This window comes from Falco naumanni, chromosome 7 (assembly GCF_017639655.2).
Source record: "Falco naumanni isolate bFalNau1 chromosome 7, bFalNau1.pat, whole genome shotgun sequence".
In the NCBI taxonomy this organism is placed as follows: Eukaryota; Metazoa; Chordata; class Aves; order Falconiformes; family Falconidae; genus Falco; species Falco naumanni.
Genome location: NC_054060.1, coordinates 14,866,192 through 14,890,913, shown reverse-complemented (window position 1 = coordinate 14,890,913; position 24,722 = coordinate 14,866,192). Strand labels below are relative to the sequence as shown.

Sequence of the window (24,722 nt, the reverse complement as noted above, 5' to 3'; positions counted from 1 at the left end):
TTAACTGCATTGTTCAGTGACTAAACTTAGAGCTAGTGCCTTCTTCAAACTGCTTTTCATCTGTTCTAAATACAAAACTTCATGAAGATCTGAACTAAGTACCACTTACAAACCACACTTACAGCAAGTGATTTATTTTTTCAGAGCCAAGAGAAATACATGCCTCTGCCTGGACCACGAGTAGCTCCAACTTTCTGGAAACAAAACCTCAGGTATGTATTTTTCCTCCTGTTACCAACTGTCAGAAACCATAAGTTAGTAAGGAAAAAGAAAAATTAAAACCAGCGTGGATCCGAAAGTGAAAGTTGGTATTGCACATAAAAGATGCAGGATATTTACAAAAACATTTTCACTTGCATCCTGCTTTGCCGAGTAAAAGACAGATTACCTTTTATCCTCGATTGCTTTCTTTATAATACGCAACAGATAAGCCTTTTGAATGCCACAAATTTTTTTCATTGCTATCATTCTGAATTCAGACTGTGGAATGGATCAGAGAACATACTGATAAATCCAGCATATGTACTGGCAGAAACCCCAACTGGGATAAATCACTTCAGTCCCCGCTTCTTGTCAGCGTGGTGGTCATGGGCTGACAAGATACAAGTCAAACTGGAAATAGCTGTAATCACAGTTTACAAGGGTTAACTCAATGACAGCCACTTCTTTGTGTACCTACTTCAGGCATCCAGCCTGTGAAAGCCCTAAGCACCATGCTTTTCTTGTGGTAAAGGTGCATATATTAAGCCTTTTGCTGAACTAAGAAAATTAGGCTAAGCCACAGAATCTGCGGAACAGCCTAATATGCTGAAATGGAGATAATGACATGAAAAGTTGATTGACTTCGGACTTCGAGTGAAAACTGTTTAAAAAAAAAAAAAAGAAAAAAAACAGAATGCAAAGCAAGTGACAAATGGGATTAATTCCAGTGAGCTCCGAGAAGGGAGTGGAGGACGTGAAGGAAGGAAATGCCTCATTCTGTTTTTGCGTATAGGAAAGCCTGAGTAACACAAGGGTGCCTGGTGCCATACACCTTTATGCTCATTTTGGATCACTCCAGCGAAAACCCGCAATTTGCTGAGGCCCCCCCACCACAAGGTGGCATATCTGTACGCCCCATGATTTTTAGCTGCCTCTACAGTTCCAGCTTAACTGCCTCCACAGTTTACTTCATTTTTAAGAAGTAACTGTTTCCCATTTCTACAGAGAGGAAGGAGTGGGGGTGGGATAATAGCAAGGAACGATAAACTGCATTATACTATCAAGTGCAGACAGCTAAAGGTAAGTAAACTATTCTTAGTATGTGGATTAATTCCAAACTTTCCTTGTTACCATTATTTACTAAAGGGTCTGAGGTGTAGTCACATCAACAACGTGGAAATCAAACAGGAGAAGGCACAACAGAAAACTTAAGCTTCAGTATTTTTTACAAATACATTGACCAGAATCTCAACAGAATTTAAGTGTGAAATGGCACACGGACTTTGGATAGCAGACTGGTGCCGAAGATGGAAATAAGCATACAGAAGGAGAACACTAGGTATACCTACACATTATTTTGATGGTATTTGAAGCCTGCTGGTCACCCGTTGGTTGGTATGCAGTATAAGGGGGTTTCTTGCATTGCTGCCACTTTTCCTTGTGTTGTGAGTTTCAAGAAGTAATAACAATGTAGGCTAAGGAAAGCTGTGCTCTAGCAGTAATTTTTCCTACATGCTGATAAAGGTTTGAAATTTCCAAAATACATTCTCATTTTCACCTAGTGGCTGATGAAAGAAAAATCTCAGCGCAGTTAATTCTTCTTTTCAAGTCCATGATCTAAAAATATACTGCGTGATCTATAATGGCCACAGCGCACCCTTCTCCACAGTACATAATGGACCCACATGTTTCACATATCCATCAGAAAGGCACTGAGCAGACCACGAATCCACCAAACTGCAGAAGAGATTTGAAAGCAAACTGAGATAAGGGTGTGAGTACAAAAGAGAGAAGAATTTTTTAAGGACAGAAAAATACTGACCTAAATCAAAGCACAGAAACACTAGCTAGCATGCAAAGCAATTCTACCCACACACTGCAGAATATATGTTTTTAGAAAGTGGATTCTTGGAGATTTAAAGTATAAACTATGTACATAGCTCCCTCTGATGACCATTGGACACGATACAATGCAAGGCTCCTTTTATTTTTGTTCGTGCATTCAACTGACAGCTGACTGGTTAAATTCTAATTGCTTCCAAGTGAGGTCAGCAAAGGTATTTATCGAAAAGGACTGAACAACAGGCTCAACACACACACATGCACGCGCACGCATAAGCACATACACACCATCTCTCCAGCGCGTTGATTTATGGAAACAATTATAATTCTAGTGGAGCCTTTCTGAGCTGAGAAAGTTTGTAGCTACAGTAGAGTGTCTCATGTTGCAAAAAGCAGACAACAGAAATGGAGTACTTGAATATCCAGCTCTTATCAACAGGAACAAGTAAGTTATCTGTCCTTTACAAGAGCATTCAACAGTTTCTAATAGCTAGTAACTTTTATCTTCGTTTGTATATACTAGACTTTTAAAAAGCATTAAGAGAGCGATTTCTGTTAATAAACTGAAAGGGGTAGGAATAGAAATACAAGACTAAGACTGTGAAGTCTGTTTTGAAATCTGATAGATTGTCCTAATAGTGAATACATAGTTATGAAGTAATCAGCAGAATTTTACCATGCATGATGAAGTAGTTCAACTGTATCAATAGGGGTTTTTTTGGAGGACTTAAAACTGAGGACAAAACTATGTTTACAGTCAGTTTAAAAGTATGTTTATGTAAAAAGTTGTGTGAGAGATCTATTGCATATACATTTGTGTATTTTTTAAAAATGAGCTTAGCATGTCATACATTTATGTGTAGTACTTTTCAGTAGCATAATGTATCCTTGCACGTTTGTAAGAACTGAGCACTTACACATGCACCTTTTCTCACAGATCTTTTACTTTCAGTGCAAGCAGCAAATTCAAGTAGTACAGAAGGTCACGACAACAAAGGTTTTTATAACTTGTGTCTTTAAAGGATATTCTGACTGAAGAGATATTTAAGAAGCTCTTCTATTTCGCCATTAACTATTAAGGAATAACGATCAGAATTCTAGAAGAGGGAACAATCTCATTTAAATGAATCTGTAACTCGTAAAGACAGAAGGCAGGTCAGTGACCTAAGAGCAACAGTCTACTTGAGATTTAATTTTCATTATGTTGTTCATGAACACCCAGAACACTGCACTATAATGCACAAATGGATACTGACATGGATCCTGCCAATTTTGCTCTACAGATCATACTTTTACATTATCTTTCTAATGGGCACTATATCTTTAGCTTGCAATGACATGACTCCAGAGCAAATGGCTACAAATGTGAACTGTTCCAGCCCTGAGCGACATACCAGAAGCTATGATTATATGGAAGGGGGGGATGTAAGAGTGAGAAGACTTTTCTGTCGAACTCAGTGGTATATGAGGATTGATAAGCGAGGCAAAGTAAAAGGGACAAGAGAAGCAAACAACAACTACAGTAAGTAATATTTTTGGTTTTTCTATTCCTAAGTTTTTTGAAATTTACACATCATTGTTTCCTGTTCCTTGATTTATTGTAATTTCAAAAGAATTTTGTAGAATATACTGAGCATTGTATAAGAAAAGTTTTCCAATTAATCCTACAGCAGGACATTTGTTACTGATTTTGAAATGCGTCATTTTAAATACTACATTGTAGATCTGCTAATGTATTAGCTACAGCTGGTAACTATTAGCAAACAGAGAGCCTATTTTAACAAGTGAATTAAGGTTGTAAGTATGGAAATGTATAACCACAAACTCTGCTCATAAAATACTTATGAAACTTTAAACCACATTTATATAGTCCACAAACTACCTAAAAGTCTGGTGTGTTTGAATTAACAATTAAAACATATGCAATATTAGAAAGTTCAATGGAAAGAATTATGTAAACTCTCTTGCAAAATCTTTTAGATAGTTTGCCAAGCCAGGAACAAAATCTATTATAGTTTCTGCAGTTCATTATTACAATGATCATGATGCTGAAAAAATACTCTCTCCCCTTTCTTCCAAAAATATGACTCATCTAGAGAGAATGGACATACAATATTTTGCAAAGCTGTACCTAATGCAATTTTCGAACTGGCAAAAGAATTGTGTACTAATTTGTATTTTCCACACAAATACCTATATATCTTCCATTTACACTTGGAGGAGTCTATTTTACAGTCACTATTTTTGCCACTTCAACTTTCACGTTATTACTAATATATTGTTTATTTAGAGAAACATGACATTTACTTGAAAAGACATTGTTAAGACACAACAGGAAAATACATAGGATTATAATGTATATTTCAGAACAAAATCATAAGGAAAAGGGGCCAGACACATGCTGGTCTAGTGTTTATAGTCAACTGAAAGGACAAATATTTCCAAGGATGCCATTAAATACACTTTTAATGTAGGTTGTATGTATTATTGTGCTTTTATTAGCAGCAGCAGCAAAAGAAATCAATAAATCAAACTTCAAAAACTGTTAGTGTGATTCAGCTTTCAACAAAAGCTGACTGATTATTTTCTATAAGAACAGCACTTTTGCACACTAAGCGCCTGGTTAGTGGGCTTCATAATTTATTTCTGTACTTCATTATTACACTAAGTGCTTGGCAACTTGCGTGGCTAAAATTTCATTGACTGATGTTACTGTTTCTTTTAAAATTTGGTTCCATATGTCTCCTTTCTTCCTACACTATTACGTAGTGAATAACCATATTCCTCTGAAAGACAACACATGGCCAGCAGCCAAATAAATTATTTGGTCCATATTCAAGGAGACTCCCATTGAGTTTCAGGAGGACATTGCTACAATACAGATTCATAGGGCTAGTTTTGAAGTTAAATGTTGCTCCCATAAAAAAAACACTGCACAAAATTGTTACTGACTGTTGAAGTAGTTTCTTTAAATTTTTGCAGATAAGTGAATATCCACAGTATCCAGTTTTTTTCTGTTATTACTTACAAACACTTTAAAGAAATTATGACAGCATACAGAGCTGAAAAATTATATACATTTGCCTTTCTTAGTTCTAATGATGCTTAAGAAAAAAAATCTTTGCTAGTAATTTACCATTATTTCAAATTCAAGTAAAGGTTCTCAATTTTCTGCAGGATCCCATGCTGCTGAAGCACACTAATGACACCCTGAAACATTCTGGAGTGAAACCATTAAAGAGTATCAGATCATTTTGTGCTAAAGGCAATCCATTTTCTTGTTGTTTTCTGAAAATTTTATGAATAGTTAGTGATGGCAACTAACTATTACAAATAACAGAAAGGCAACCTTAAGTCATTAAACCCTTACATTTATATTGCAGTGAAAAACATTTTAAAATTCTTTTGCTGGTAAAATGCAGTGAGTATCAGGAGAAAAAACAATCAATACTTGAATGGTTTATCTGGTAACTGATGTGTACTATGATGAACTGTCTCCACTAAAATTAACTCAAGTATGTGGGAAGTCTCCCACCATCTTAAGACTCTTCCTGTAATTTATCTATTGTATACTAGGAAATAATATCCAAATGCTTTTGTTGGACAAGTTGAATAGGGAAATAAAAACAAAGAGAACTGGAAAAACGTGAATACTGATAACTTCAGGATTTTCTGAGAAACTAAAAAAAAAAAATCAGTATTGTCAAAAAACCTTTTTTGTCATACTCTCTATTCAACAGAATATGTAAGAAGCCTTTTTGAAAAATGTTTGTAGCACTTTACTAAAATACCCATGAAGAAAATATTAGGATATGATGGGAAAAATACTAGAACAAAAAAACTCCACAACACTACCCACCTGGACTAATACAAATTTTCCTAAGCAAAATTTTTAACATTAGAAATTAAACAGACTATTTTTATCCAGGGTCTCTGAAAAGCATAACTTTAAAATCATACCCATTACAAAGATCTATTGATCTGGGTGTTCAAATATTCTGGTTTCATGGTTTCCAGTTCTAAGTTAATAAATCAGACCTGTCTCTCAGGATGGAATCCCAGTACAGCTGCAGCCAAATTAATCAATGGGTACAAAAAGTGTTGCTCTGAGAAGTATCTTCTTATTTTATCCTAATTTTCCACTTAATAAAATAAAAGGAATCCTTTTCCCTTTTGAATCACTAACATGTGCTACTAAAATGAAAACAAGAAAGAATTCATTATTTTACTATCATAACTTAGCTTCATAAAGAAAGCTGCACTGACAGTCTTGCAGAGTCAACTACTTGTTTTCAGCCCATAAATTGTGAAGCATGAATAACGTGAAGAGCAATCTTTACATTGAGAAATGTCTGTAGAATAACTTCATCATAACTTTGGCAAGTGCCAGAATTCCCAATGCTTTTCTTATCAGTCAAGATTATAAATGTAAGAATGCAAAGATGGTGAGGAATTAGGGTCTTTATTTCAAACTTCTCTAGTAAGTTACAGAGTAAAATATATAAACATATCCTATGAAAGTAACAGCAAAAATAATTAAAGTGTGTAAATTTCCTAAGACACTAATTCTAAAGCCACTGTGTGAAATATATGTGGACTGAAATTCCATGACAAAATTAAATACTGAACCAAATTCTCAACCACCAATTGTAATTAATCTGTATTAGTCATTCACTTGTTTCAAAATGCATTATGAGTTAACTGCTTAGTCCAAGAAATATGCTTGTACTGTTTCAGTGAAAGCAAATGGTTGAATCCTGTTTACAACAGTGATGACCTTTTTAGGTACCCGAAAAGTATTATTTGGTGCACATTTCAGAAAGCAGTAGAGCCTTCTGGTGGACATAAAGGTGATAACTCAAGAGTAAACTGAGCAAATCAGGACAGTGATCTCCACTAAGCAGAGGAAATCACTTTGCACCTGACCTGCTTTACTTTCATTCTGAAAACTAAAAGGCAGAGGGAGAACCGAGAGTCACACACTGAAAAACAAAAGCAAGAATTAGGAAGCAGCCAAGAGATGAGGTCACCCAGAAAAATCTGTCATTATCACGAAAATTTTTCTCTTTGACAATCACTTCTTATATCTTGTCCAAGCCTAAACTACATGCTTTTTACTAAAAAAATAGATTTTCTTTCTTGTTCATGTAAAATAATCTAAGTGGGCACACAAAATAGACTTTTTGAATTCATAACTGTAAACAGTAAAAGTGACTGAACAAATCTTGGAAATAATATGGCAATTTGTTAACACTTTATCTTTGATAGAAAATAAATCTCTTCTTATTACTGCTTGCTCCTCCTTTCATTTCAGTTTGTGTTTTATGAATTTTGCCTGATTTGATTTCGTTCAGAAAAAAAGGCAGCAAAAATCGGAGTTTATTTTGACTCTATCCAAGAGGATTTACAACTACGACTGGGTGATGCTTTAGGACTTTCCACGCTCTGTTGCCTTTGGAATCTCATTTTAAAGACTTCAAAGGGTCTGTTAGTTACTAGAAAAGCCTTCCAGGAACCTGAATCCTAAGATGTCTGATCCTATCATATTCCATGTGTGCTCTAAATTCAGAAAATGCCTATTTCCTCTTCTTTTCAGTGGATAAAGCCAAAAAAAAAAAAAAAAAAAGTGTACTGAGAGCTTGGCACAAAATCACTAAAATTTTAACATTTTTGTTAGAGAACTACTTCTATTTTGATCAAAATCCAACAAGTCATACTTTTTAGCAATAGTAAATGCACTCTTCACTCAGTTTTGTTCAAAGGTAAACCCTACCTGATGACAAAATACACTTTATGTACATCTTAGTGGTTATACTCAAACTTGCTTAGAAATCAGAATTACTTCCAATAGCATTTCATATATGCTTCTTAGGGTAAAACAAATGTTGGACTATGTATACTGTGCCACTATATAAATTTTATTTCTGCTGCTTAAATACAGATTATATAGAGGAGCAAGAAGATTCAGTATCTGAAAATCAGATCTTTCAAGTCAGGTATTGATGTACCAGATTCAGTTCAGTTAATGGTTGTGTGTTTTTCAACCAAACAGAAAGTCTGTCTTTGCAACTGTATTCTTGATTTTTCAAGAGGTTGTTGGTTCAACTAATACATTGGCATCAAGAGAAGACTAACCTTCACTAATGTGAAAGTGCTTTTGCTTCACATCAGCACTCTGCTAATCTTTTCAACTGTAACAGAAAGATCTAATTCAAATGGCAATACATGTGTATCCTCTCAAAACAGCCTACAGAGCCAAGGATGACTCTCTCCTACAGTGATTAATCAGATCTAAATAGAACAGATTTCCCTGCTCCCTTTCCAGCTGTTTGTCTAGCACTGCTGGTAGATACCACCCCTCAAATTTCAGCCAGCGGAAGAGACTCTATGCCTGTACCTTATCACAAATCCCAGGTTTTCACCATCAACTGCAAAGGTGCAGATAACAGAAGCAGCTGAGTTACGCCCATCTTACAGCTTCTACTGACTTTTTCACTAAGAGCACCCTTTGGGGAAAGTGAGGGCAAGGGAGGAGGGAGTAAAGTCTTGAACCATTGTAGCCAGGTTCTTTAGATCTCACATATCAACATCCAAATCAGTGCTCAACTGACACAGTATGACAGGGGTGCCACATCACTTAGAATTTACCTCCTGAATCTTCAACACCTTGTCTATTCTGTGGTATTTCCCAGCTGAAATGTGTGTAAAGTCAGATTGGTAACAATTTATACTCACTTTCTTCTCACTCTGAACACAAAATGATTGCATAAGCTCTGCAAAGGGAGAATCAAACCTCTGGGATCAGGCACAGGCAGCAGCTTCAGAAGCTAACATACACCAACAGGGCTACGTCTGCCTGCGTGCGCCTCAAAACTGGGGTGTGAGCAGTGAAAAACATCTAAGCTGAATCTATACACATGTGCTTTAACCAATTCACTTGACCCTGATACACCTTCATAATTCAGCTGTGACTTGGCAATTTTTCTACATCTCCCAATAGTAGAGATTTATCAGAAATGTTACATTTTTATGGAACCATCAATCAAGTTTAGCAGCCAACTGCAGAAGCAGTTACAGGATACGTTTAACAAGATAAATTGCAGCCCCTTTCTCCCCCCCAGCTTTTTTCTCCCATTGTTTACAATTTCTGAATGTACAAAAAATTTTCAGTATCGTATCATTAAGTGTTATTGCTCCATCCTGAAGAAAATGTGCTGAAGTGGCCCTGACCTGAGACTCAAGAGACTTGAGGCTAATCCAAACTTTTAAGCAATTTTCTTACAGACTTTAGGAAAATTCTTCAAACTCTCTGTGCCTCTCTGAAAAGGAATTATTTGCCTCTGTGTAAGAGCTTAAAAAATTATTAGTGAAAAAACTTCTAAACCTAGAAAATAATTGTGTGTTAGTTATAGATATTAAATACTTTCATTATAGAATACTGACTAATAGAATATTAACTAGTCACTGAAGTTGGTAGTTAGAAAAACACTGAGTTCAGATGAATATTAAGGAGGCAATTTTCCATACAGGCAAACAGAATTTCTTAGAGAATTCCTTATACAGTCTGTCTTGCAAAACAAAAACAAAATCCAGATATCTCCATTTGCAGCTTCCAGTTTTCTGTATTGTTTGAGTATCAGAAAATTATTTTTTTTAGCTTTTTAGGATCCCCGAGTTGGTTTTCCCCTCTGTCTTCCTTAAAGCTCAGGAAGACCAAGACGTCCTAAACCGTATCATTATACTGTTCCACACTACAAGATATCTCAAATGGTAGTATATTTTGGAACACTTTCCTCATCAAAACAGAGTAAGTTTAGGCAAATGAAGGCTGTTTCTCTTCTTGGGTGGCACATTGCTTTCATTGCATAATTGACTGTCTATGACTATATTTGGCAACTGTATTTCAATTGTCTTTTTTGACCTTTGACTTTATTTTTAATTTTTAATTCTGGGTATGAGCTGACGGAAAGGTCAAGTTAGCCTTCTGGTGTATGTAATTTAGAAACATTATTAAGAAAAATTTAACAGTGAAAATTCCTATGGCAATAACATAATAGAGGTTAACAATCATAGCACTGAATTGTCACACTTTAAAACTTTCATAACACATGACATCACTTATATAAATGGAAAAAATTCTTTGTAACAATTGGTGCTGAAAAGTTGGAAGTGGATATTCACAGATGTGGCCCACAACTTCATGAAAACACACCAAAAAAGCAATAAAAATACCAATGCAATCAATATGCTCTCTTGACCATTATTTAGGTCCTGAAACAAAGAACAAAATAAGGATTAAACTGTAATGGATTTTTTTTTTACAGTGTTTACACACTGCTTATGACATGAATCTAGTACCTGCACAGTTTATCAACAGAAGACTACTATATTCTAAACAGGCTGAATCAGACAATCAGACAGGTAAAGCCCAGTAACATCAGCAAAGCTCTGTCAATTTATTCCAACTGAGCATTTTCTCTTTTAAAGTTATAGGGAGAACCTGACAATTCAAAACCAGAAATAATTACAAAGTCTAGATATTCCATTAAAAACACTAAAATTTTCCTTCAGTATGCTATCTTTCAAAATTAAGCACAGTCAGAACATTGATCATCAATGCAAAACTATAAACGAAAGCACAGAAAACATGACCATTTCATAGCACTTAACACCATAGTAACTTCAACAGGGTGTAACAAACACCACTCATCTCCATCACTTCAATCAAAGCACCTTCTGAATACCCCCATTACCTGTGCGTTTTTTTGAAGGAGTTTCCTAGCGTTAGTACTAGCATACATGCCTTCCCTTACTTCCACTTTTGGTAGCTGGCTTGCTTCTTTTGAAATGTGTTAATAGACACTGGGAGGTGCTATAGACTATAAAAAGAAGCTGATCAGACATGTCCTTGGCCATTTTGATGTCTTGGAATTTTGCTGTTTGTCCAAGTAGAAGGTAATGTATTTCAAGACAGAAAAAAAACCCTACCTGCTAACATTTTCATTAATAACCTGTGCTAATTTGATACAATTTTTATCATGACCTTTAAATGTCAAGTGGGATTTGATATTTCAATCAGAAGTAACTGTTTACAGAAAAAAAACACCAAACACAAAACCCCCAGAAACTAGAGAACTTTATGATTGTCAAAGACAGAAATTATTGTAGATGAACATACATGTTATCTAGAGCTGAAGATATTAGGGGGAAAAAAAAAACAGAATCACAATCAACATCAAACTTCGACAAGGTTGCATGTGATTCTGTGCTGAAGTCCCAGAGCTGCGCAGGTGACACGGTGCCAGGGTTCTGTAGGCTGTCTGCATGCACAGCTGTAAGCAGGGTAGTGGCAAATGGGAATTTTTACATGCTCGTCAGGTGTGTGGAAATCCTCACTGCAAGAGCTTTCTGGCTTCCTGCAGAACACATGCACAACATTGCACTGTGAGGAGAGATATGCATGCCCTTTGAGTAGTCTACGTGAACTCTAAGGGTGGCAATGGTCAGGCTCTCGAGCTAGCCACTGCGGAGATGGATTTGGGAGAAAACGTGGATCTAGCTAAGTCAAGGGAAGAAGGTGGCACAGACTGGGGAATGGACTCATTTTATCCAGTGCTTGTGGAGCTTCTGCAGCGGTGACCTTGTGAAAACAAGAGTTGTACTCCTTGATAGAAACTCTGAAGTAGAATAGAAAGGATAGCTGAATCCTAGAGAGTGCAGCCGGTACTAGGTACAATTGGGAAGTGCAACTTTCACCAGCAAAAGCAATCTCAACTCCACCATGCTAATTTATTCCCTTTGGAACACTCTATATAGCTTAGGGACTGCACATAATGTTCAAGATGACACAAGAAATCCAAGCAGTTCTTGAGTGCTTATTGAGGAGATTTTACAAGGGTTTAGGGAACTAGCTATGTAAATCCAGCACATAATAATTCAGTTAACGAGAGTTGCTTGTTAGGGCCACCTTGCTACAAGAGACAGATTTATGCTGTGGGAAAGGCCGGTACAAGATCTTTCTCAGCAACAGTCCTTTAAGTTTGCTTATGTGGGGAAACGGAGAAGCCTTGAAGTCATCACAGCCATATCACTTTCCAATGCTACAGCAAGAAGTTGTAATACCACCTTTACATAAGGACAGGAACAAGTAACTATGCCCAAAGTGAGATTCGTCCCAGTTGAATTCCCACCCAGCACCGTTGCTTGTATTAGTTTAGCACCATCTTACCAATACCTTGTGTAACATAGTACAAAAAGAAGTTTCTGCCATGCACTAAGCACATCTCAGCCAACATATGGACTGCAAGCATGACAAATGCTTAAACAGGACTCTGCCTACAAATGCTGTTACTAATTAAAAACTAAATGGGATACAACTTCAAGAGGCTATTTTCAAGCTAATTGGTGACAAAAAGCCATTATTCCAATTAAAGTAAACACCATTCTAACTGAACCTTTTATATTTTCTACTGAGCGTGGAAATTCTGGTCAGTATTTCCAGCAAAGGCTAAAAACCAAAACCAAATACAAAAGGTACATAATTTCCAGGGCAAGTTCTTCTTTAGAACTCTCTAAAATACTTTAAACAAGTCAGAAAAAAGAAACTTTCTAATACATTTTGAACAAATTATGATTCCAAAAAGACCATTCATCCACTCCGGAAACAAATATATCACCTACCTCATCAAGAGATGACATAAGAAACACAGAGAACCTCTTCCCTGTAAAGAACCCTCTTTCTCACTGATGGCTGCCTACAAGGCACTGGCTGTGGCCTCCTTCCTCCCCCTTACTAATGTAATTAACTACACAGGTGTTTTGAGCCTCTTACTCTTCTCTACATCCTGCCACCCCTACAGTACCGGTACTATGTTTTAGGGCACTGAGCATTCTGTCTGAGCATCTGTTTCAGCAGTCAGGAAGGAATTTTTTGTATTGAGGCTGTAAAAGACAGTCTGACATGTTTTCCTACCTTACTAAGAGTGTAACAACCATATATCTGGGTGAACTACTATTGGAGTTTGTAGTTAATTAGTTCAAAGGAAACCAAATATTATGTGCATTTTGAGAGTAGCCTTAGGAGAGTCAGCTCAAATTATAAAGTAAACGGCAAGAGTCCTAGGCCACTTACTTGTCCCTTTAAATGCTTCTTGAGTTGAGCAATGAAAATAATAAAGCTACTAATAAAAATATTATTTTAAATTATTATCACCAATTTAAATCAGAATGTTCAAATTAGCAAACTGGTCCTCAGGCTACTTGATTCTAAATACCAAACTAAAATTACTTAATATGCCTTCATTTCTGACTGCATCTTTGTGTGACTTGGGAAATTCAGTCTATATTACTGAACATAACAGTCACGCAACAAAATTAAAGAAAAAAAAATATTACCACATCTTTCTAGGAAACTGTTACCACATCTTTCAAGGAAATCATGCTCTGTTAATTTTTTTTTTAGCTAAGTATTCCAGTGTTTTGAATTTTAATTTATTTATTTTGATCATATTGTTCTAGAACACGTCTGAATGATTTAATGAGAATTTCTGAAACGGCACTTTCATCCAAAAAGAACACTGTAAGCAAAACTGGTCCATACCAAAACCATAAAACTAGCGTTAGACCAAACTAGACCAAAAGCAGAATTTTTCAGGCAATTTGTAACATATGATGCATAAATCTCCTAATTTACTAAGGTGGTGAACAGCCTAGTTCTGATACAACCAGATTATTTAAGTGAATATGATGAGTTCACATGGCTATATCATTTAAGTAGGAAATTATCTAGTGATAGAAAACATTTTATCATAACTACTGTGAGAAATTATTGGAGAAATTAATCAGAACTGTTTAACATTTGGCATGTAATAAATACCTATCTTTGCCAAAACAAGACTAAATACTAATCTCACTTTTTCTTCCTATATAACAAAATATTTCATCAACACAAGTAGGTATTCTGCACATTGTCTTTTTCAGATAGGATCTGTAGACATCCCAGAGACATCTTTCTAAAAGTGCTGACAAGTACTTAAGGGACATTTCAAGTTACATTTCAAAAAGCAATACTCAAGCCTTAACCCCATAGCACATATATATGGTACTTACATTTCTAAACCACTTCAGATGGTATTTTCAAAAACGGGCAAGTAGCTACTGTTATGCAACTGTGTGAGACAAAATAAACAATAGAACCCACATTTCCTGACTTTCTCTTAATCACTTGCAAGTGATCATCTTGTATCCATAAGATACAATTTTCTTTTTCCCACTAGAGCTAAATTAAACTGTATGACTGCCATTACAAAAATATTTTTTCCTTTTCTCCCTCTTTACATTAGCTGTTGGCTTTTTTCTGTTTGTGATACCATTTTGTTTGGGATACCCTTATCCACATATGATAAAATTTAACAAACATTACAAACAAGACGTGTACAAACAACATGTGTATAAATTGCACATTAATCAGGCTTATTTCCCCAAACAACTAATTACAAGAAATTCTGAAACTAGAATGTGGGTGATCACCCCTTCATAGGCGATGCAGGAAAATGCAGTACATTTCTGCCTGTAAACAGCACTGTTAGTTGAAGATTTTGGATGACAACTTATTATATTGTCTTCTCATTCATACTTCAACAATGTAGTTATGGGTACTTTCAGTTGAACATGGCTTAGTAAAGTAGAATTGTTAGTTATAGCTCCTGTTTCATAAGTTCACTCTTTTCCAGCTCCAGACCCATCACAGTGCGATGGTTTGTTCTTTGTTTTCCTCCTAACAGCTATCTGGCAGCTGCATCCCAAACCAGCCTCTGTTAGTGGATCCCTAAAAAGTTCTAACTACATCATCTATTGTAATCACATGTGCTGCAGTTTACCTCACAGGTGGTATTGTACGAAGAAGTCTGATTTCAGCCTGTCAGAATGTGCCATATTTATTTCATTAACAAAGATTTCTACATGAAAAAATTATTTCCTTCTCTGTGTGCATGGTATTTGATTGAAACACATTCTCAGCAACACAGAGATGTAATCAACATGAGAATGTAATTGCTGAGAAGTACATTAGCTCTCTTTTCAACATACAGTCAAAATGTGGCTGTTCTATTAATATTGACTTACTGATGAACTATAAAGAATGATCATTAACAGTCTAAATACTTGCTGTTGAAAGTAAAAACTATTGCACAGCTGTGGAGGAGTTAAGTTACTGACTAGTGGAAAAGCTATCTAACCCTGTGATTCATTAGGAAAAGTTTGCTCAAGAGCTGAAAGGCCCATATTAGGAAAGAGACAAATATATGCCATTTGTAAAAGCCTGGCCCTACTGAAATCATTAAGAGTTTCGTTACTGATGCCTATCAATGACTTGAGCAGTGAATTTTAAAAGATGCCAAAAAATAACTATCGTGTCTGTAAATCCATGTGCTTTTACTTTAAGATATGGTTTCATAGCAATGGTAATACAGACTGAGCATAAAGAAAAATTAAATTCCTGTTCCACCATTAATCTCTTCCTGACTTTCAAGTCAGGATGACTTATCTGTTATCTTACCAACATCTATCTAGGACTAAGGTTGCTACCTCTATTTATTCTACTCAAGACACAGGCTTAAGAGTGCAATACACCAGAATACACCCAATCTAAGATATTCAGTTTGAAAAATACTTAGCTATTACTTTTCAATTATATATGCAAATTTGTATTTCTGTATGACAGCTATAAATGGAATTTCTGAGGGTTTTTTGAGCTATATTAAAACCATGGATCCACATTTCTATACTTACTAGAAACTGACTGCATTACTTATACTGAATATATATTTAATAGAAGTAATACAATCTATTTTTGTAATTTTTTTCTACCATATAACATTTGCATTCACATATGAATCAAGAACACATTGATAGTCATGGGGGAATTAAGGTGGCACAAAAAGACCAAGCCGAGAACAGAAGCAGCACTTTGTGTCATTTTATGTGGTAAAACCTATCATGTTCTCAGTCAGCTTTGGTACTTTTTCTCCAGCTCCTTCTCACCATACAGATCAAGTCACAAATATTTTATGCAAAGAAAGAAAGAAAGAAAGAAAACGAGGTTTTGTCACTTTAAGTGCTTGGAATAGCCGTAATTATTTCAGTCAGAGCAAAAAGCATAACAAATTCTTTACCAAGACCAGGTTTTTTGTATATATTTTAGAACATACCACAATGGCTACAGCCAAGCTCTGTGCTGTTGTAACTTCATGGTCTTCAAGGCAGTTCTAAAATTTCCTGATGAGTTCAATGTTACACAGTAACTTTTATTTTACTTTTTTATTACATACACTAGGAGAGAACAGTACCATAAGGGGTAGAAATGATCATAAATAAAATGCAGAATCAAAAAAGGCCTGCAAACTGAATCTACCAATCACAAAATTATATAAGCTTAATGCAAATCCTTCATAAAATAAGACAGTAAGAGCTGCAAACCCTTTATCTGCACATATAGCTTCCGCTACCCAGCCCATAGTCTAATATTAAAACCCCACTAACCTTATCTGAGTTCTCTAGCATTATGAACCCATGGAAGAAATCTCTACCATGTTACTCTGCTTCCTTACAGAGAACATTTCACTCTTCCCTTCTTGAAAGAGGTCCTTGTTTAAACCCACTAGCTGAAATACATGTTTTCAAACATCTACAACTCATAGGCCAGCTGTTTTCCTGATTTTAAAGGGATCCATATATTTTGCTACAGCTTGCTTATGTATTACTTCTATGGAGCTCATCAAAACTTCATGACACCAATACATAGAAAAGCAACAGAAGAATTATGTGAATTGTAGCAGAGAAACTGGAAAGTGAAGCATTCCCAAAGGCCCCTGTCTGAAAGTGTTATCAAATGCTTGAGTGGTATGAAATCTTCCATTTGTCTCAAGATCAAGAGAAAAGTATCTCTTTACACTTATGCCAGTACACTGCACTGTAGCCTATCAAGCAGGTTGTTCGATTATTGTCAGAGATGGAAATTTGGAATTCTGCCATTATAATAATATGGCTGCCAGGATGGATCTGAATTTAAGATATTAAATCCTTTAACAGACTGGTCACAGATAACTTTATTATAAACAGTCACCATATAGTGATATAGTAGTAATTGTGCGCTCTGAGAGCCAAGAAAACTATCTACTGCGGTTTACAGGCACAGGAGGGCTTGTGTCCTCCCTTATGCAGCCCAGGGCCACAAGAAACTTTCCTTAGTTGGTAAAGCCAGTGAAGTAGTTTCTGTCACATTTTAAATACTTTCTTCTGGTTAATTGAGAGACAACTGTTAAGGCATTCTGATTTTACTAATGTCTTTAAACTTAATTATAATTGATTTAGGGCAATTTCTGTCAAAATGTTTAGGGTCTTTTTAAGAGACTTGATCTGAGTCACCCAGAGCTAGGTTTTTAAGAATGTTTCAGCAACTGAAGGTGGAGTTGAGCAAGATGAGATAACGTATGAAAATCCTCCTTGTAAACTAGCCTGTAGGTGGGGTTATCGGTGGAACAAATGGAACACAAAGGAACAGTGAGTGGGTAACAACCCAAGACAGCTTTCTAACGTCACGGTTCCCCGTTTCTCTATCCCCTTTATATATCTTTAGCTGATAGAAACAATGATAATTTAATTGAAATAAACATAACTGCACTGATTCACACATGGGCTTTAGAACGAAAGCAATGGGAAACAGTTGTGTACAAACCAATAACACATTATAAAAATGTGTTAAAGTTAATAAAACAGTTTAAAGAAACTTTTTATATAATTTGGCTAATCCTATGTTCTGTTAACTGTTCAATACTGTTATCTTTACTCCATGACTTTTTAGATTTTAGCTATGGTCGATAACTTCTCTCCAGAAGATAACAACACACTATTCTATTACAATACACTGGAATTACAAATTACAAAACACTTGAGAAAAGCAAAGCACAGAAAGGCTGTGGACTCTAGAAAATATTTACATGACACTAGTTGTAATAGTTTTCTCACTGACTTCCTGATATTATGCACATGGGCAAAACCAAGTGTATGCATGAATATCTATATCATCAAATTCAAAATTGTTAACATCTGATTTCCTCTACATCCTGGCATTTGAAGTCAAAACTGAATCTACTCCCCTCCCCCCCCTCCCTCCCGTTCCCTCCCCGGATAATTCAGCTGAACTTAAAATGACAGATTAAAAATCACACAAATAAATACAAAACTAAAAGAGAAATTTGGCTACAGCTCCCATAGTATATTTGCTCTGGGAATAGCAATTGATTCTGAATCAGAGGAACAGTTGTCTCTGCTGCTGCTGCTGTTTTTCTCGGTTTTGATATGAAATTGTAAAGCTAGAAGACAACTAAAGATTAACTGGATGACATCAACACATTTATAAATATCTGATTAAGTAAACAGAGAGGTTTCAAAGTGCTGCCTGTGTGTCATAGCCAATATTCTATCGATTTCCCTAAAGTCAGGCTTTCATCTCAGACAAAATTTTTAGACTGGTAAAAATCAGTGTGTAAGTAGAAATAAATTAATGACATTAGGCAAAATTAAGACACAGAATTATTAACGTATTTGAAAAAAAAACCACCCAATAAACAGGGGTTGGGTAACTGACATACATTTGGATCCATATACTGAGCAAGACAGGAGAAACATCTGATACAAAAATCCAAATTTATTTATCAGAATTGGATTAAATTATTAGATTGCTTTTTATTTTGAGGGTTTTTTAACTTTCTCCTTCTATTAGTTTATATTTCAGTATTTGGTCTAATATACATTTTGAAAGTTTAACTAAACCTAAATTATTTGTCGGCAGCAAACCAGAAGAATTTGAGAGACCCTATCACATAAATATATGTCCAGTAGTGTTTTGAAGGCAGAAAGAGTGAACCAGATGGTTTCTGTCAATTCCCACTCTGTGGTGCAGCAAGGGGTTAGTATGATTTTCTCAGCAGCTTCTTGCATTTTGTACCTTGAAAGGAATTGCGTACTGCTCACTTGTGTTCTTGTAGACACTGTAATTGATATATTCAGATGTCTGGCTTTACCTGTTCCTGCACCAAGTAGCAGATCTGATTTGGAAATCTAACTACAACGTATTCAGTCGGGTAGTGCTTGCCCTACATTTCACGTAACTACTTAGAGTGGGATGTCTTTCTCTTGCAATAGGAATTGCAGTGTTTATGACTGAAATGCTCCCTTAATTTTGTGAAACAAAATTTTACTGTCCAAAATTTCAAACAATTTGAAACTATTTGCTTCTATGCCAGAGAATCCTACGTATACATTCAAGCTCTGGAATACTGCAGCCACCTCCTTTTTTATGCATCTGCTTTTCTGAATTTTACTTAGAGAATTCAGTTATTAGCTACATCTGGGAATGTTTTCACTATTAACAATGCATTTTGCTTTATATTTAAACTGATAATACAGTTTTCAGCACCAAGCATGTAATTATGATCATTCTATGACCATTTAATAGCTTTTACTAATGTCTGTCAACAATGTGTAATTCTAAATTATCCTGAAAGAACAGGAAGGCAGTTCTTAGATTCAGTTTGTCCCCAGAATACAGTTCTGCTATTCCTTCTGTCAAGCCTGTTTCAGGGACCAGAAAAGCTGCCCCAGGAATGGCTGGAGACAGTATAATACACAGAACAAAACAACCAGACCTTGAAGGTGAGGGAATACTTCACATAAAAAGGAGCAGGTTCTGTCTTCAACGTGGTTTTGCCCTCTTTAACTGAGCAAGAGCAGCACACAGTGCCATGTTGTATTTGTACCATCTTTGCAACCACCTGCAGCCAGCTTATACAGGTGATAATCCCTAATACCACATGAAATTGAAGTTCTTCAGAACACAATTCAGGTGATAAAAAGGTATGTGAGTATGCACTCCTGTTTTCCTCAGAAAAACTGAAGAAAAAGTCTTAGATAATCAAAATAGCTGTAGGCACTGAAACTCTAAATTTGGGAAGTTCTACACCACTAAATGGATGTATCTCATTTTGCTGTGAAAAGGTTAATTAGCAGCATTTTACATTTACTTTTGCTATTTTGAAGCTAGATTCTAAAAGTCTGCAAAGCTTGAAAAGATCATTTATTCTGGTGAAATTGGCACAAAAGATTTAAATACTAGAAATATCCTTCATCTGAGCTGTAGCGAAAGTATTTGTTGTACAAGTTTAGCTCTAAACTATTATATCATTTATTTTCTTACTGCTTGGAAACAATTATATTTTGTAAGCAATCATTCCACTCATTTCCCCCATTTTTAATATCAGTAAATTATTAATGCTGTAATAAGAAAGTACTTCTTCAGACTGAGGATTAAGACTTGGATTTTACATGACACTATTAATTCTAAAAAATAATACCATTTTTCATTATAACCATATGTTTAGCTCCAAGGCAATTTTTATTGGAGGGAAATGTAGTTTCCTACAAAAATGATAAATGACTACATGTAGTATAAGAGGCTGATCAAGAAAATATTTATATGAAATACACAGTGGAGATCAGCAAAGTGAAGGGTTCAAGTAAGTTTGACGAGAAATTCACAAGTGAATGAGTGCCTGGGGCCTCATGTTATTCAGTCATTACTATTTACTGCTATTCACAAGTCAGACCTTCGAAAGGGAGAAGTTCCATAGTTTTATAATCTACTTCAGTGAAAAATGTCACATCCTTTTGGGTTTGAAGATGAAATCAAGAGAAATATTGGAAAGACAGTGGTCCAAAGTGCTAATGATCCAAAGAGACATACACAGAGGAGAGAAGGCAATTTAGATTCCGAATATCCTAGACCAATTCTTATGGCACTACCATTTTCAATGAAGAACGGATAGAACTAAGGCCAAACAAGTTGTACAATAAGGAAAAATACTCAGAAGTTCTAACCTATTTCTCTTCAGCAGTAGTCCATTGCAATATGGTCATTGAAATCCTCACTATGGTAATTAGTGGAGGTAAGCTTTACTGAGTGTTGTAAACTGCCTGGCACTGCTTTACATTTATTCACGTTGAAAAATAACTAGAAAAGGTATTATGGCTTTTAGTATTTCCCACTGCAGATCAAATGTCGCGAGTTTGTAAGTAAAAAGGAAGGTTCCTTAACATCAATCTGGAAGTTCAAACCAGACCTTTCTTTTCGTGCTGTGGTACCAGTAATACATATCCACAAGGTCAGAATATACATTTGATGATGCATGCAAATCCATGCAAACACTTTGAAAAACGCACGCTAAAAAGAGTGGAACTTAGCTTACTCCCTCCTTCTCTGTCATAAAGGTAAACACCTGCAAGTCCAAGTACACATGCAAAGAACAGATCTTGTAAGGAAAATAAAAGCATTTGTAAGCAGTCCTTTTCCCCCCCCTGTTGTATCATCTCTCTTCTGTTTGGTTCTCATCTTGCGTTTTTTATACTATCTTCACAGAGTTACCAAGTTAGCTTCTATCAAGTTGGTTTCTTTCAGAAACCTTGACATGGCTCAAATTTCAATTGTTTATTGCAAATTTGTTCTATCTAGCAATGCATGTATTAATCAGTTTGTAGGATTGGCAAAAAGTCTAGAAACTTATGGATAATTTAATGTCAAGTAAGGAATCTTTCAAATGATCAATAAAGGAAAATCTACTGAAGTACAAAAAATACTTTGATAGACTTCCATTTTGCAATCATTTGATTTTTTTTAATACAGCAGTTTTTGTGCCCAATGAATTGCAGAAAAGTAATAAACATTGGCTACTTATACTTGATCAAACATGTTCTGCACACAGACGCTACTTGAGGATGCTTGAATGATATGCTATATTAAGCCCTCAAGGAATATTTCTCTATCATTATTCATGTTTCCTCAGACAGCTACAGTTTTTCCTGCTTGGAAATTACACATGGGACAAAACCAGGAGTTTTGAGTGCTTTGAATATTTGTCCATGATATCCAGATGTCTGGCACCTCACTGAAGCAGTAGCTTCAACTGTTCTACTGAAAATCCTTGACAGATCCATTGTTTATGTGCAGATCACTTTTACAGTCATATTCTATCTACAGTGCTTCAGATAGTCTACACATGCACAGCAAATGCACGCATGAATACAGCACAAAGCATCTTTTTTAGCTTTTCATATTGGCCCACGCTGTAAAGAACAACGTATTTTATACACGATTATGCCTTAAATCCAAATTCTGGGTATCGCAAAGAAAAGCAAATATATGACAGTTTAAAAAAAAAAGTGATAGCGAATGTAGGTACCAGTTTGTTTTCTGTTACCGTAACTGATTATTTATTAAAATCATATACGTAGACAGAAAATTCCTGGGGTGGAGACAATCTCATTTTTACTTTGAAAACGATTGTAACATAGACTTGTATATGTATTTCTGCTTACAAAGCTTATGAACATAAGTTCTGTGATGTACCATCTGGGAAACACTCACTCTGGCTAAGGACAGTACAAAATACAAATGCAAATTCTACTTTCTATCTACTGTAATTTAATAACAAGGAAGGGTAAAAAAAAGAATTAAATCATATTACAGTATCTCTTAAATTAATACCTTTATTGGCAGTAGATTTTTTACCATTAGATTTTACATTTGAGAGAGAAGGACCACGCAAATTGCTCTGCCTAAAAATGAATTTTAAGATGCATCCATTAAAAAAATATTATTAAGAATCAAAATAACAAGCACAAACAAATAGTTCACCGTATACACGCTATTTTTTAAAAGAGAGAGAAATGGGTAATGTTTCCTGAAACCAATGACTTACAAAACTATTCAATGAAAGTATTCATTTCCTTTCACAAAGCAAATACTGATAGACTCCTCTGGATAAGCATTTCCAGTGTAATAAGACAGCTCATGAATGTATTTGCTGTGCTGGCTCACCAAATGCACACATGCACTGATAACACCATGAGTTCTCCAAAATTACCGTAGGATTGACCTTTGTGATTTATATTTTCTTGCTTTAAGACGCACAAACATTAACTTGTTAAATCCCAGAACAAAACACCAATTATATGGAATACCATTAAACTACTGTCTTATAAACAACAACAAGGACATTTTTCTTGGCCACAGATCACCTGAATTCATAAATATGTGCTCCAAATTTATTCAATTAGAAACACAAGTTCGTGAAATTTAGAAGTTTCATTTTGTTTTGACTTACTCTCCATCCAAATTTTTTCTGCCCTCTCTTTCCCTATTTGAGATTCTACATACTTTACGTTAAGACAATCCTGCCTAGGAAAGGGTGTTTCACAAATCTACTCCTTACAAGTGCTTAACTGTCAGTGCCAGCCTCCCTACCCCTAAAAATCAGCAACAGGCTCTTTTTTTTTCAATTTCAGTGCACAGAGAGACCTCAGGAATTAAAGTGCTGTAAATATCATACAATATTTGGTATTTTATTTAATTAGCATATTTTACATAATAAACATAATAAACATTAGCATATTTTAAAAATCAGTACTAGTTATATTGTCTGTTAGCTATTATTTTGAAAGGAAATAAGAATGTAAAGTAACAGCTAGCTTCTGGACATTTGCTTTTGTTCTTCTTTCCTTAAAACCCACACTTTTGCTTTTCTTCTTTTTCCCTTCTCTTCAGCATTTAGAAGACTACAGAAGTCTTCTTAGCAATTTCTGTGTTACCCTTAGACATTTTCTCATAACATACCTGAAAGAACCGAAAAATACTGGGATGAAATTGCTGCTGGCCTTGCTGAAAAATGTAATGGATGCCAAAATGTGTCTTTGAATTGATGTCTACAGAAACTCTGATACTAACAAATCAAGGAGCAGTGACCAGAAACATTATGTGACCAGAAACATTACGTGACAGATATTGGGGGGACATTGGCAACATGTGAAATGTTTGGAGAAAGAGCCAGCTGATGAGGGACTGAACACAACATGTACTTGAAAATCTCTTACGAAGTCTTCCTTAGCAGCCCTATCACCCGACATATTAGGGCAGTTCCCTAGCGTGTGAAAATAACTAACTCAGGGGTTTAGCTCTCTCTTCTCTTCCAAAGACATACTGGACAGGTTGTTACCACCTGCTGGATCTTCAGTAATGTGCTGCACTTACTGCTTTCCTCTCAGGAGCAAGAATTACAATTGCTCTTTCAGCCTCTTGGCTGCAAAATGATTAAAGACAAAATGCCCTGATTTTGCTGAATCACAAGACTCTCACTACCTTGTTATAGACAGGATATTGTTATGTGAGGATATTATAGGCGAACAGAAAAAACCCTCTGCCTTTTCAGCTATGGCTGTGCAGAATTAGAAATGAGTTTGAATTATATTAAACTAATATTAAAAATTTATGATAATGTAATAATAATATATTAAAATAGATTACACTGTAAACAGATTGTGTAGCAATAAAAGCAAAGATATTTTAAAACAAAATGACGGTATTATTGTGTTGTAGAAGCAAAAGAAAAGTTTAACAGATAAAAAGATGATGAAATACTAATGTGAAAATATTAATTAAATCAGAAAAAGGATACTTAACATCAGTGATTAAAAACAAAATTATCAAATACCACTTGTGAGGAAAGAATTATCTCACAAAAGACTATTCAAGTTGGCTAAATGACAATTTTTTCTATGTAAATTTCCAGCTG

General features: G+C 35.4%; 1 protein-coding gene and 1 long non-coding RNA gene across 3 annotated transcripts in view; one reads left to right on the top strand and one right to left on the bottom strand.

Moving 5' to 3' along the window:
- Positions 1 to 24,722, bottom strand: part of LOC121091453 — a 94,543-nt gene that overhangs the window by 51,156 nt on the left and 18,665 nt on the right. The window lies entirely within an intron of this gene.
- FGF7 (fibroblast growth factor 7) overlaps positions 2,297 to 24,722 on the top strand; it is a 29,950-nt gene continuing 7,524 nt past the window's right edge. The window contains exons 1-2 of one of the 2 annotated variants that reach the window (XM_040601293.1): positions 2,297 to 2,488; positions 3,371 to 3,565. In XM_040601293.1, coding sequence (XP_040457227.1) covers positions 2,449 to 2,488; positions 3,371 to 3,565 — 235 coding nt within the window. In that variant the 5' untranslated portion in view covers positions 2,297 to 2,448. Of the gene's footprint in view, positions 2,489 to 2,980; positions 3,566 to 24,722 lie in introns of both variants that reach the window. The other variant, XM_040601292.1, reaches the window with a different exon arrangement.